Source organism: Coregonus clupeaformis, chromosome 19 (assembly GCF_020615455.1).
Source record: "Coregonus clupeaformis isolate EN_2021a chromosome 19, ASM2061545v1, whole genome shotgun sequence".
Lineage (NCBI taxonomy): Eukaryota > Metazoa > Chordata > Actinopteri > Salmoniformes > Salmonidae > Coregonus > Coregonus clupeaformis.
The window spans coordinates 44,601,601-44,615,365 of record NC_059210.1 but is presented as its reverse complement, the minus strand read 5'-3'; the positions used below and the strand labels follow the sequence as shown (position 1 = coordinate 44,615,365).

General features: G+C 43.9%; 1 protein-coding gene across 4 annotated transcripts; it reads left to right on the top strand.

Annotated features, from left to right (window-relative positions):
- Window positions 1-161: 161 nt before the first annotated feature.
- ddx11 (DEAD/H (Asp-Glu-Ala-Asp/His) box helicase 11) lies at window positions 162-13,722 on the top strand. 4 transcript variants are annotated; one of them, XM_041837563.2, is made up of 28 exons: window positions 169-386; window positions 875-1,030; window positions 2,433-2,651; window positions 2,742-2,828; window positions 2,922-3,058; window positions 3,165-3,222; window positions 3,318-3,425; window positions 3,508-3,595; window positions 3,850-4,055; window positions 4,139-4,213; window positions 4,370-4,447; window positions 4,565-4,611; window positions 4,705-4,784; window positions 7,365-7,406; window positions 7,522-7,589; window positions 7,740-7,772; window positions 7,845-8,001; window positions 8,171-8,302; window positions 8,432-8,544; window positions 8,635-8,707; window positions 8,898-9,001; window positions 9,112-9,261; window positions 9,354-9,422; window positions 9,556-9,656; window positions 11,580-11,664; window positions 13,045-13,120; window positions 13,265-13,419; window positions 13,523-13,722. In XM_041837563.2, the coding sequence occupies exons 2-28, from the start codon at window positions 899-901 to the stop codon at window positions 13,562-13,564; spliced, it is 2,715 nt and encodes a 904-aa protein (XP_041693497.1). In that variant the 5' UTR covers window positions 169-386; window positions 875-898; the 3' UTR covers window positions 13,565-13,722. The 4 variants fall into 4 exon arrangements, with proteins under 4 accessions (XP_041693498.1, XP_041693497.1, XP_041693496.1 ...); XM_041837562.2 differs by having other exon boundaries at window positions 172-386; window positions 860-1,030; window positions 7,734-7,772; XM_041837560.2 differs by having other exon boundaries at window positions 173-386; window positions 7,734-7,772.
- The last annotated feature ends 43 nt before the right edge of the window (window positions 13,723-13,765 follow it).

Below are 13,765 nucleotides of genomic sequence, written 5' to 3'. Positions count from 1 at the left end.
AAGTGACTCATCGCCATCTAACCAAATACTGTACATTATCTCACCAAAAAATGTCTGGTGGGGTAAACACATTGAGGGATATATTTTTTAAAATAACAATAACGTTTTTGGGGGGGAGAAAGAGCTTCTTTTTTTTATATATACGACCATCGCTCAAATGGTCAAATTATTTTTTTATATACGACCATCGCTCAAATTCTTAAAAATAAAAGCCCAGACACTCCGCCCGGGCACGCCCATCTTGACGTTTCATTTCACCGGCTTGTCATTGGTCAGTTTCTGAAATACTTGGCGCGCTTGTTGAAGAGGCAGGAATTCTGTCAACACATATTTGCTAGCTCCAGCCAGTCTCCATGTGGTCAATTAACTAAAATCAAACCATACCGGTGAGTATTTGGATTTCTTGTTTTAACTATTCAACGGTTAAGTGTCACGATCGTTTCGAACTAACATAATCGACAACTGACCAGTCTAGTAGTAGCTAGCTAATGCATGCTCCTCCATGCAATGTAGCTAAATCATTTGCCAAGGCTGGCAGTCCCAGACATAACGTTACAATGTAAAATCTCTGGGGTTAGACAATGATCTAAAAACCATTGATCTAAAACCCATAGGTAACAGGATCCTCCCAATGTAGTGTCACATCAGTTACCATGTATGGCACTGAGAATTGAGAAAGTCCAGTAACGTTACAGTTTAACTGAGAATTCTCAACTCCACGATATGAGAATTCTCAGTTTACAAGTCAACAGTATAGTACTGTTACGGGGAAAAAAAGGTAGCTAGCTAGCTCTAGATGTGCATTTCACTTTCTAAAGAGTTTCTATAGTACCGGTAATTACAACTGAGTTTATGTCAGTGTTCTAACTCCCAGGCGGCAGGAGCATTATTAGCAGTGATGGAAGAGGCTGGTGCCCCCCACTTCCCCTTCCCCTACCAGCCATACCCCATCCAGGAGCAGTTCATGCAGGCCCTGTACGGGGCACTGGAGCACGGCAAAGTCGGCATCTTCGAGAGCCCTACTGGAACGGTGTGTGTGTTCATATCTGTGTATTAATGTGCATGTGATTGTGTGTGTCTAGCTGTCTCTGTCTGTGTATTAATATATACAGTACTGGTCAAAAGTTTGGACACGCCTACTCATTCCAGGGTTTTTCTTTATTTTTACTATGTTCTACATTGTAGAATAATAGTGAAGACATCAAAACTATGAAATAACACATATAACACATATGTAGTAACCAAAAAATAGTTAAACAAATCAAAATATATTTTATATTTGAGATTCTTCAAAGTAGCCACCCTTTGCCTTGATGACAGCTTTGCACACTCTTGGCATTCTCTCAACCAGCTTCATGAGGTAGTCACCTGTAATGCATTTCAATTAATAGGTGTGCCTTGTTAAAAGTTAATTTGTGGAATTTATTTCCTTCTTAATGTATTTGAGCCAATCAGTTGTGTTGTGACAAGGTAGGGGTGGTATACAGAAGATAGTCCTATTTGGTAAAAGACCAAGTTCATATTATGGCAAGAACAGCTCAAATAAGCTAAGAGAAACGACAGTCCATCATTACTTTAAGACATGAAGGTCAGTCAATATGGAAAATATCAAGAACTTGTGAATCAGACCTTCATGGTCGAAATACTGCAAAGAAACCACTACTAAAGGACACCAATAAGAAGAAGGGACTTACTTGGGCCAAGAAACACGAGCAATGGACATTAGACCAGTGGAAATCTGTCCTTTGGTCTGATGAGTCCACATTTGAGATTTTTGGTTCCAAGCATGGAGGAGGAGGTGTGACGGTGTGGGGGTGCTTTGCTGGTGACACTGTCTGTGATTTATTTAGAATTCAAAGCACACTTAACCAGCATGGCTACCACAGCATTCTGCAGCGATACGCCATCCCATCTGGTTTGCGCTTAGTGGGACTATCATTTTGTTTTTCAACAGGACAATGACCCAAAACACACCTCCAGGCTGTGTAAGGGCTATTTGACCAAGAAGGAGAGTGATGGAGTGCTGCATCAGATGACCTGGCCTCCACAATCACCCGACCTCAACCCAATTGAGATGGTTTGGGATGAGTTGGACCGCAGTGTGAAGGAAAAGCAGCCAACAAGTGCTCAGCATATGTGGGAACTCCTTCAAGACTGTTGGAAAAGCATTCCTCATGATGCTGGTTGAGAGAATGCCATGTGTGTGCAAAGCTGTCATCAAGGCATAGGGTGGCTACTTTGAAGAATCTAAAATATATTTTGATTTGTTTAACACTTTTTTGCTTACTACATGATTCCATATGTGTTATTTAATAGTTTTGATGTCTTCACTATTATTCTACAATGTAGAAAATAGAACAAATAAAGAAAAACCCTTGAATGAGTAGGTGTGTCCAAACTTTTGACTTGTACTGTATATGTGTGTGTTCCAGGGCAAGTCTCTGAGTCTGATCTGTGGAGCTCTGAGCTGGCTGAGGGACCATGAGGAGAAGAGGAGACAGGAGGCAGACAGACTGCTGCAGGGGGGTGGAGTTACAGCTCTCTCCATCTCCTCATCCCTCTCTACCACAACATCCTCCTCTGCTGAGCCTGACTGGATCACTGACTTTGTGCAGAAGAAGGCAGAACGGGACTTTGTGTCTAAACTGAAGGTAGTGGAGTATATGTGCATGTTTGGTGTGACTTAGGTGTTTGCAGAGTGTTAGCATCACTGTGTGTCTGTATCTTTGTGTGTGTGTCAGGATGAAGAGCTGCGGAGGAAGAAGAGGGAGGAACACCTGGAAATGATCAGAAACAACTCTCAGCTGAAATACGCTCTGAAGAGAAAGGTAGAGCATAACATTATAATAACATTATAATACGCAGTAGAGTATAGATGTATACAGTAACAGCTTAAATGTTGTGCGTGTGTGTATATGTAGAGCTGTGAGGATGATGAGGCGGTGAAGCTGCTGCAGCTCAGTAAGGACCCCCAGGGGGAGGAGCTAAAGGATCCTGAGGAGGAGGAGCTTATTGTGGCTGAGTATGAGAGCGATGACGAATCGAAGACTAAGAACAAGTAAGGACAACCCAATTACTAGGCCACAATTGAGTGTAGCCTAATAAAATAGTACAGAGTGTTTCAATTTGACACACATAATGACACCCCTGTCTCACCTCTACAGGTTCTGTGGAGGTGATGACGATGATGAAGATGACTTGGTGGAGGAGCACGTCACTAAGGTGTATTTGGGATTCTTAGGTTATTTCTCTTACATAGAATTTTGTCCTTGGTCAACACCACTCATTGTTGTGTGTGTGTGTGTGCGTTTCATCAGATCTACTACTGCAGCCGTACACACTCCCAGCTGGCTCAGTTTGTCCACGAGGTGCAGAAGAGTCCCTTCAGCCAGGACATCAGCCTGGTCACACTGGGGTCCCGACAGGTACACACACACACACACACACACTGATCTTTACACATTCTCTCCATTCCTGTGTATTAATGAGGTGTGTGTGTCTGTGTAGAATATGTGTGTAAATGAGGAGGTGCGTCGGCTGGGAAGCGTCCAACGTATCAACGACCGCTGTATGGAAATGCAGAAGAACAAACACGGTGAGAACATATGCTCCCAGAATGAATGGGTCCTTATGGCAATGCTGACTCAACAAAATATGGTTATTCAGTATCTCAGTAAGGGAAGTCATATCCAAAAACTGTTGGTGAATCAACTACAGTTAAGGAAAGTCATACACATTTATATTAGGAGGAATCTATCCTTTTTAAAGAACTGTAGGCCTGTCGCATTGCTCTCTTTTCTCAAAGATGTCCTATCTTTCTCTCCTGTATTCTCTCTCGCTCTCTCTCAGACCAGCGTCCAAAGGAAGTGGAGGGTGGTAAGAGGAAGAGGGGTGTGTCTAAGGCGGTGTGTCCGTACATAGGGGCTCAGGGGCTGCAGACACTGAGGGATGCAGTGTTGGGGGCAGTACGAGACATAGAACAGCTGCTCAGCCTGGCCAGAGAAACACGATCCTGTCCCTACTACGCTACACGCCTCGCTATACCCCCCGCACAGGTACACACTATCGCACCGTTTCCGTCAAATTATTATGGTATTGCATTGTAAGACCCTGGTCTTTGACGTGTTTGTGTGTGTAGCTGGTGGTGCTGCCCTATCAGACAGTACTCCATGAGGGGACGAGAAGAGCATCAGGGGTGCAGCTGAAAGGACAGGTTAACCACGCTTAAAACACACACCTTTTAACATTAATATTTTAGCTTTCTATACTCCACCGTTGAATACCTTGAATATGTATTTTGCCCTTGTGCTATGTCTACCTATTGTACAATGTATTGAGCTGTTTTACCTGTTTGATTTGATTGGTTTAGGTGCTGATCATAGATGAGGCCCACAACCTCAGTGACGTTCTCTCCTGTATACACAGCTCAGAACTAACTGGAGCACAGGTACACACACACACACACACGCACACACACAAGAACTGTAGTTTGTCGATGTGTCTGTGGTAGGAATAACATTTGTTGTTGTCTATATTGTTTAATGACGTTTTATCCTGTGTCCAGCTATGCCGTGCACACTCCCAGCTTGCACAGTACTCTGAACGCTACAGGTAAGCTCACACACACACACACACACACACACACACACACACACACACACACACACACACAGTGTCTGATGTGTCTGATTGTCATTGTAACAGGAGTCGACTGAAGGCCAAGAACCTGATGTACATTAAACAGATCCTTTTTGTGGTGGAGGGGCTGGTGCGTGTGCTGGGAGGTAAGTGTGTGTGTGTGTGCACTCAAGTAGGCCGTGAAAAAGAGCCAGAACAAGATACCTATATACAGTGCATTCGGAAAGTATTCAGAACCCTTACAGCCTTATTCTAAAAATGATTAAATTGGTTTTTTCCCTCATCAATCTACACACAATACACCATAATGACAAAGCAAAACCAGGTGTTTAGAAATGTGTGCAAACCCCCCCAAAAACACAGAAAATATCACATTTACATAAGTATTCAGACCCTTTACTCAGTACTTTGTTGAAGCACCTTTGGCAGCGATTACAGCCTCGAGCCTTCTTGGGTATGACGCTACAAGCTTGGCACCCCTGTAATTGGGGAGTTTCTCCCATTCTTCTCTGCAGATCCTCTCAAGCTCTGTCAGGTTGGATGGGGAGTGTTGCTGCACAGCTATTTTCAGGTCTCTCCACAGATGTTCGATCGGGTTCAAGTCCGGGCTCTGGCTGGGCCACTCAAGGACATTCAGAGACTTGTCCCGAAGCCACTCCTACGTTGTCTTGGCTGTGTTCTTAGGGTCATTGTCCTGTTGGAAAGTGAACCTTTGCCCCAGTCTGAGGTCCTGAGCATTCTGGAGCAGGTTTTCATCAAGGATCTCTATGTACTTTGCTCCGTTCATCTTTCCCTCGATCCTAACTAGTCTCCCAGTCCCTACCGCTGAAAAACATCCCCACGGCATGATGCTGCCACCACCACGCTTAACCGTAGGGATGGTGCCAGGTTTCCTTCAGACGTGATGCTTGGCATTCTGGCCAAATAGTTCAATCTTGGTTTCATCAGACCAGATAATCTTGTTTCCCATGGTCAGGGTCCTTTAGGTACCTTTTGGCTAACTCCAAGTGGGCTGTCGTGCCTTTTACTGAGGAGTGGCTTCCGTCCGGCCACTCTACCATAAGTGCTGCGGAGATGGTTGTCCTTCTGGAAGGTTCTCCCTTATCCACAGAGGAACTCTGGAGCTCTGTCAGAGTGAGCATTGGGTTCTTGGCCAGCTCTAGGACAAGTCTTGGTTGTTTCAAACTTCTTCCATTTAAGAATGATGGAGCCCACTGTGTTCTTGGGGACCATCAATGCTGCAGACATTTTTTGGTACCCTTCCCCAGATCTGTGCCTCAACACAATCCTTTCTCGGAGCTCTACGGACAATTCCTTCGACCTCACCAGCAAAGCACCCCCACACCATAACACCACCTCCTCCATGCTTTACGGTGGGAAATACACATGCGGAGATCATCCGTTCACCCACACCGCGTCTCATAAAGACACGGTGGTTGGAACCAAAAATCTCAAATTCCTCACTACCCTGGTTTTTGCTCTGACATGCACTGTCAAAACTGTAGGACCTTATATACACTACCGGTCAAAAGCTTTAGAACACCTACTCATTCAAGGGCTTTTCTTTATTTTTACTATTTTGTACATTGTAGAATAATAGTGAAGACATCAAAACTATTAAATAACACATATGGAAACAGCTCAAAGGACAACAACAAATGATGGACAGATCTAGCACTGTTGCAGAGAAAACGACAGAGGCAATATATGAGATTGCTTGGATACTCGTGAGAAACAAGAAGGTCTTCACAGACGCGGAGATTGTCAAATAATGTTTTTTGGCCTCAGCCAAAATATTGTATGCTGATTTCACAAACAAGGAAGCTATTTTAAAGCAAATTAAGGGACTGCAACTCTGACTCGACCATAACAAGACGCATAGAAGACATCGGTAAGCAACTGATTCCTGGCATCCGTGGCGCAGTGTTTTAGTATTGCGCTTGACAAAATTGCCCAATTATGTGTTTGGGTCCGCTTCCCTCAAAACGAGTCGTTCAGAGAGGAACTTTTATGTGTACTGTCCCTTCAGGGACAAACACGAGGAGAGGATATTCTGAAAGCCCTTGTTACACTTTTGCTGATAATAATATTGACTGGTCAAATCTGGCATCTGTGTGCACTGACGGCGCCCCAAACATGCGAGGGAAGGAGAAGGAACTCATAGGCCTGATGAGAAAAAGAGAGGATATTTCCAATTTGTTATGTTTCATTGTATCATTCATCAGGAAGCACTTGTGGCTAAACTCAAAGACTGACTTACAGAATGTGATGCAGCAAGTCATGCGAGTGGTGAACATTATTATTGCGAGGCCACTAAATCACCAGCAATTCCTCGAGTTGCTGGAGGAATGCCATTTTCGCTCATCCAACTACTGATGTAACCCTTATGGGTCTTATACGTGTGATGTAGCCTATTTGATGTATATATATATATATATATATTATTTGTGATGTGCTGTACATCAAATCAATTGCATGTGCTCTATTGCTCTGAATTTGCTCTCAATTGATAATTGATAATATTGGAAGAAAAAGTACAAGAACTTAAAGATCTGTGTGGCCCTCTGAATGATTGTCTCAACCCAAAGTGGTCCCCTTACAAAAACTAGTGAGTAACACTGGTATATGGTAATAGCTCCATCAGTACTCTGAACGCCTTCTGTTAGGCTAAGTGGAGTTTAAACCATATTACTTATAAAACCATGTTATATCTATATTGTCTTCAGGTAAGGTGGGGCAGAATCCACACAGCCAGACTACTCAGCCAGGTAAGAACACACGAACACAAATACACACACACACACACACACACACACACACACACACACACACACACACACACACACACAGTATGAAGTGACCTCTGCTCACTTTGTCTCCCAGCAACCGAACTGCTGACTATCAACAACTTCCTGTTCAAGGCTCAGATAGACAACATCAACCTCTTCAAGGTAACCAAGACTACAACTAGATCACAACCACAACACACTGCGATTGGCACAGAAATTGGGGAAGGGATTGATGGATTTTATGGTTATTGGTGACAAATTGCATTGCATCTCTCTCCTTCTCTTCCTCTTTGTCTGTCTATGAAGGTACAGAGATACTTTGAGAAGAGTATGATCAGCAGAAAGGTAAGTGGTGTGTGTGTGTGTGTGTTTGTTATGATACAGTGTGTTTTCTAATGTTGTTTGTTCTCCCTCTAGCTTTGTGGCTTCATAGAAAAGTATGCAGGTACAGGTGTGACGTCACACACACAAACCTCACACACACAGACACAGTTTGCCAACAAAGAGAACCGTCGCACTGAAGGCCTGAACCGCTACCTACAGACACTGCAGAGCAGCCAACAGCCTGACACTGGTAAACACACACACACACACACACTTGGGATGTCACCTTATAAGATTTTGACGGTATTGTGATGAACCAAGCTCCCTGACCTACGAAAAACGGACTCTCACCATGTTTAAGGTGCAAGGGCTGCCTAACAGAGACACTCATACTCTCTCTCTTTCCCTCTCTCCTGTAGAGTCACATCCAGGCCAACAGGGAGCAGCAGAGGACAGGGAGCTGGCAGCATCCCCTATGATGCAGGTAGAGGGCTTCTTCATGGCTCTCACCAACACCAACACTGACGGACGTGTGGTGCTACACACACAAGGTACACACACACACACATACACCAACTTCTCTGTTGAGCAGAAACTAGTTTCTCCAAACATACTAATGTTTCTCTATTACATCTCTCACTCTCTCTCTCTATTACATCTTTCTCTCTCTCTCTCTCCAGGTAGTGTAGCGGTGAGTAGTATGAAGTTCCTCCTGTTGAACCCAGCGGTACACTTTTCTCAGGTGCTGAAGGACTGTAGAGCTGTCATCATCGCTGGAGGAACCATGCAGCCTGTAAGAACGCACGCACACACTCTTATCTTCATCACCTGTGATGACCTAGGCAAATGAAAGTCAAGACAACTACTCTGTGCGTGTGTCTAGGTGTCTGACTTTAAGCAGGAGCTGTTGTTCTCTGCTGGTGTTGGAGCGGATCGCATCATAGAATTCTCCTGTGGTGAGTACCCTAAGATACTGCACCCTGGGATTGATCTGGGAGGACTGGGGGTAGTTAGAATAAGAGAGCAGGTTAAAGGTCAGCGTTACAGTAATAGTAAAGCATAAAGTAATTTCTCATTGAACACAGATACTAATTGGTCCTAGCTGAGATGCACCTGGTTTGGACAAACTGACTGTGTGTTTGGCAGGTCATGTGATTCCTCCAGAGAATATCCTACCCATAGTGCTGTGCAGCGGCCCGTCTGGTCAGGAGCTGGAGTTCACCTTCCAGAACAGAGACACACCACGCATGGTTACACACGCACCTTTTTAAAGCCGCATTCTGCCATTCGGAGAAGCCAATGTTAATGCTAATGGACGGAGGGGAGTGTAATGTGTGTGTATGTGTCCATGTGTGTGTAGATGGAGGAGACTGGCCGTGTGCTGTCTAACCTGTGTAACGTGGTGCCGGGAGGCGTGGTGTGTTTCTTCCCCTCCTACGATTACTCCAGAAGGATTCTGGAACACTGGGAGGCCAGCGGCGTCCTGGCACGCCTCTCTAGCAAGAAGAAGGTACACATACCATCTAGCTATCAAATATATGTTTCTGCCTCTGCAAGTTTTCTGTCTTGAAAGTCCATATATTCAGTATGTGTGTTTCTCAGATCTTCCAGGAGCCAAAGAAAGCCAACCAGGTGGAACAGGTGCTCAATGAGTTTTCATGCACAATCCAGGTGAGAGACACAAAACAAACTACCATCACTACAAAAGACCTCTCATCTCACCTTTCTGATATTTAAACATCAGATAAAGATATTGCTTATTGGAATGCTTGTTGAAAGACTCCTCTCTCTCTCTCTCTCTCAGAGGTGTGCTGTGGATGGGGGTACACTCTCTGGAGCGTTGCTGTTCTCTGTGGTCGGGGGAAAGATGAGCGAGGGTATCAACTTCTCAGACGACCTGGGCAGGTGTGTGTGTTACAGATCTCTCATTTGTAGACTTTCTCATCTGTGAAAACAGCAGTTGTTTGTTTCTTAGATAAAGACTGTGTATGTCAGGGGTAGGCAACTAGATTCAGCCGCTGGCCGATTGTTGTCGGAGCGGATGGTCAGGGGAAAATAATTATAATAATTTGTACACTGCAAATTGACCACAACTGAGCCCAAAAAGAGATTGTATTTGAAAATAACAATCATTTCATGCCTTGATTACATTGACATGATCACATACAGTGCATTCGGAAAGGATTCAGACCCCTTGACTTTTCCCCCCTCATCAATCTACACACAATACCCCATAATGAGAAATCGAAAACAGGTTTTTTGACATTTTTGCAAATGTATTAAAAATAAAAAACATACCTTATTTACATAAGTATTCAGACCCTTTGCTATGAGACTCGACATTGAGCTCAGATGCATCCTGTTTCCATTGATCATCCTTGAGATGTTTATACAACTTGATTGGAGTCAATCTGTGATAAATTCAATTGATTGGACATGATTTGGAAAGGCACTCACCTGTTTATATAAGGTCCCACAGTTGACAGTGCATGTCAGAGCAAAAACCAAGCAATGAGGTCGAAGGAATTGTCCGTAGAGCTCCGAGACAGGATTTTGTCAAGGCACAGATCTGGGGAAGGGTACCAAACAATTTCTGCAGCATTGAAGGTCCCCAAGAACACAGTGGCCTCCATCATTCTTAAATGGAAGAACTTTGGAACCACCAAGAGTCTTCCTAGAGCTGGCCGTCCCAGCCAAACTGAGCAATCGGGGGAGAAGGGCCTTGGTCAGGGAGGTGATCAAGAACCCGATGGTCACTTTGACAGAGCTCCAGAGTTCCTCTGTGGAGATGGGAGAACCTTCCAGAAGGACAACCATCTCTGCAGCCCTCCACCAATCAGGCCTTTACGGTAGAGTGGCCAGACGGAATCCACTCCTCAGTAACTCCTCTTGGAGTTTGCCAAAAGGCACCTAAAGGACTCTCAGACCATGAGAAACAAGATTCTCTGGTCTGATAAAACCAAGATTGAACTCTTTGGCCTGAATGCCAAGCGTCACATCTGTAGGAAACCTGGCACCATCCCTACGATGAAGCGTGGTGGCAGCATCATGCTGTGGGGATGTTTTTCAGCGGCAGGGACTTGGAGACTAGTCAGGATCGAGGGAAAAATGGAACAGAGCAAAGAACAGCGAGATCCTTGACGAAAACCTGCTCCAGAGCGCTCAGGACCTCAGACTGGGGCGAAGGTTCACCTTCCAACAGGACAACGACCCTAAGCACACAGCTAAGACAATGCAGGAGTGGCTTCGGGACAAGTCTCTGAATGTCCTTGGACATCCTGGACAGACCTGAAAATAGCTGTGCAGTGACGCTCCCCATCCAACCTGACAGAGCTTGAGAGGATCTGCAGAGAAGAATGGGAGAAACTCCCCAAATACAAGTGTGCCAAGCTTATAGCGTCATACCCAAGAAGACTTGAGGCTGTAATCGCTGCCCAAGGTGCTTCAACAAAGTACTGAGTAAAGTGTCTGAACTTATGTAAATATAATAAATATCTATTTTTTATTTGCAAAAATTTATAAAAACCTGTTTTGCTTTGTCATTATGGGGTATTGTGTGTAGATTGATGAGGGGGAAAAAAACAATTTAATCCATTTTAGAATAAGGCTGTAACTTAACAAAATGTGGAAAAAGTCAAGGGGTCTGAATACTTTCTGAATGCACTGTATGTCCTTTTTTTATTCATGGAATTACTTGGAAACAGATTTCCTAATTGTAACTAATTTTAGCTTAATTCCTGGTGATTTTACAGTCTTTCTTGACCCAAAACTAAAATGCCGACCCCCGGTGTATGTTAATAAAGTGTGTGTGTGCGTGCGTGTGTGTAGGTGTATTGTGATGGTAGGGATGCCATATCCAAACATCAAGTCTCCAGAGTTAAAGGAGAAGATGGCTTACCTGGACAAGAACCTGGTGAGAGGGAACACTCGCTCACACATTTTCTGGTATTCATTTGCCATTCTCCACTTCTCATAGGGGCCAATCCCAATTTAGGAATGTATGCCTTTCCTACACACTTCTCAGTATTTGGCATTCAGACTTGCCTTATTCAGTCACGTAACGCACTCTGCAGGTGTGGCAATCTTGCTGAAAACCCTCCCACTTGCTGGCCAACAGATTTTCTCTTGGAGTTTTCATTCAATGGGGTTTTCAGTACATTTATCTTAAGCCATCCCTTTAAATACAGTGCACCTTTTTAATTATAATTTCGTCGACAGACTCAATAAAATACACAGAAAACAGGTTCACAATATAGGGATCAATTAAAGAAAGCCATCTATGCATATTTGTCTCCATTTCAGCACCAACTGGTAAATATTTTTTTTGTGATTATTTGTAGATTATTTAGGCACATTGTAGGGTTAGGAAAGTATGTATGAATCATAAAAAAACTAAAAACAACGGTTTGAAGAGCCTTTACACAAAAGATACTGTATATTGATAAATAAAAAATACATGGGTTTGATTCATCCTGAAACTTGTCATATTAAAGTTCAATCCATTAAATATTGGAAGGTGGGGAAAAAGTGTACAATAGGGGTTGAACAATAATCCTATAAATCTACCCTAATTCTTACTAATCATGGAACTGTATGACAATGGTCCAGTCGTCGTGAACCGTGCGCCAGTCTCCAGGTTTAACCTGCTACGTGTGGTCTGACTTCCATAATGATTCAAATAGGCTAGATGTCCCAAATTATTGCACAATGTTAGCCTAATGATATGATCCACTAATGCTAGCGACCCTCAGGAACAACTACACAGACGTGACATAGGAAAGAAAGGTAAACGGAATGGAATGATGCAAAAATAAATGTATGTGGGTGGCTCCCGATAGTGGCTAATATTTAACATGATACAAATTGTAAAATAAAACTGAGAAAAGCCTGGGCATATAATCAAACCATTCTAAAGCGCATACATCAACTATTTTTCCACTTGGAACCGGTAGATTCGCTAGACCTTATTCATGGTTTCCTCGCGCGTATTGGTGGTGGAACAATTAGAGAATTAAGTCAAGGTTAGAATACAGTGTTTGTAGACACACGTTCATTTATTCAAGCTCCACCTCAAACGAATAGTGGGTGAATAGCATGCTATTCTCAAGCTTAAATTCAAGGTCAGAATACACATAGAGAGAACAGTGCATAAAAAGGGAATTACGTTCCATTTATGCAAGCTTAACTCAGGTCGGAATCTGGGCCATAGAGATGAATGGAAAGCTCAGTCCATCCTGGATCCATTAATAGTTAGTCTATGGCTTAGTCACACTCACACTCTGTTCTGTTTCAGCCTCACTCTGGTGGGAGGAGTCCAGGCCAGGCTCTGATAGATAACCTCTGTATGAAGGCTGTCAATCAATCCATAGGTACTCTACCCATATCTATACACCTCAGTTAATCTATAGTTAACTATCTATATCTACAGCTATGTATACCCCTGGCCTAATCAATCATTCTGTACCCCTAATCAAACAATCTTCTGGGGATTACCTAATTTCCTCTCCCCACAGGAAGAGCCATCCGTCACCGTGGAGACTATGCGTGTATCGTTCTGTGTGACCGACGCTACTCCCGACCTGCAACGCTGGCCAAACTCCCTGACTGGATCAGAGCACACACGCACACACACACCAAGTTCGGCCCTGCCTTTGCCGGCCTGAGACGGGTAATGCACACGCACACACCGGCAATGGGTAATACACACACACACTCTACGTCTGTAGAGCACAGGCCCTCTCTGACCCAACTTCTTCTTGTCTCTTTCTCAGTTCTTTATGGAGAAGAAGAAGCAACAACAGCAGCAGCTTTGAGAGGAAGGTGTAGCAGGTGAAGGAGTGCTGGTGTGTAGCGCTGGTCAGAAGAGAGCTATCTCGCCTCTCGGGTATCCTCGCTCTGGAGACAGGACTTCTGATTGGATTCTCTTTGATTGGAGGGATGTTCTTATCAAATTAAAGCACATATGCACACACTCGCATGTTGGTTGAGGCTCTTTTACACACATACCTCTCCAG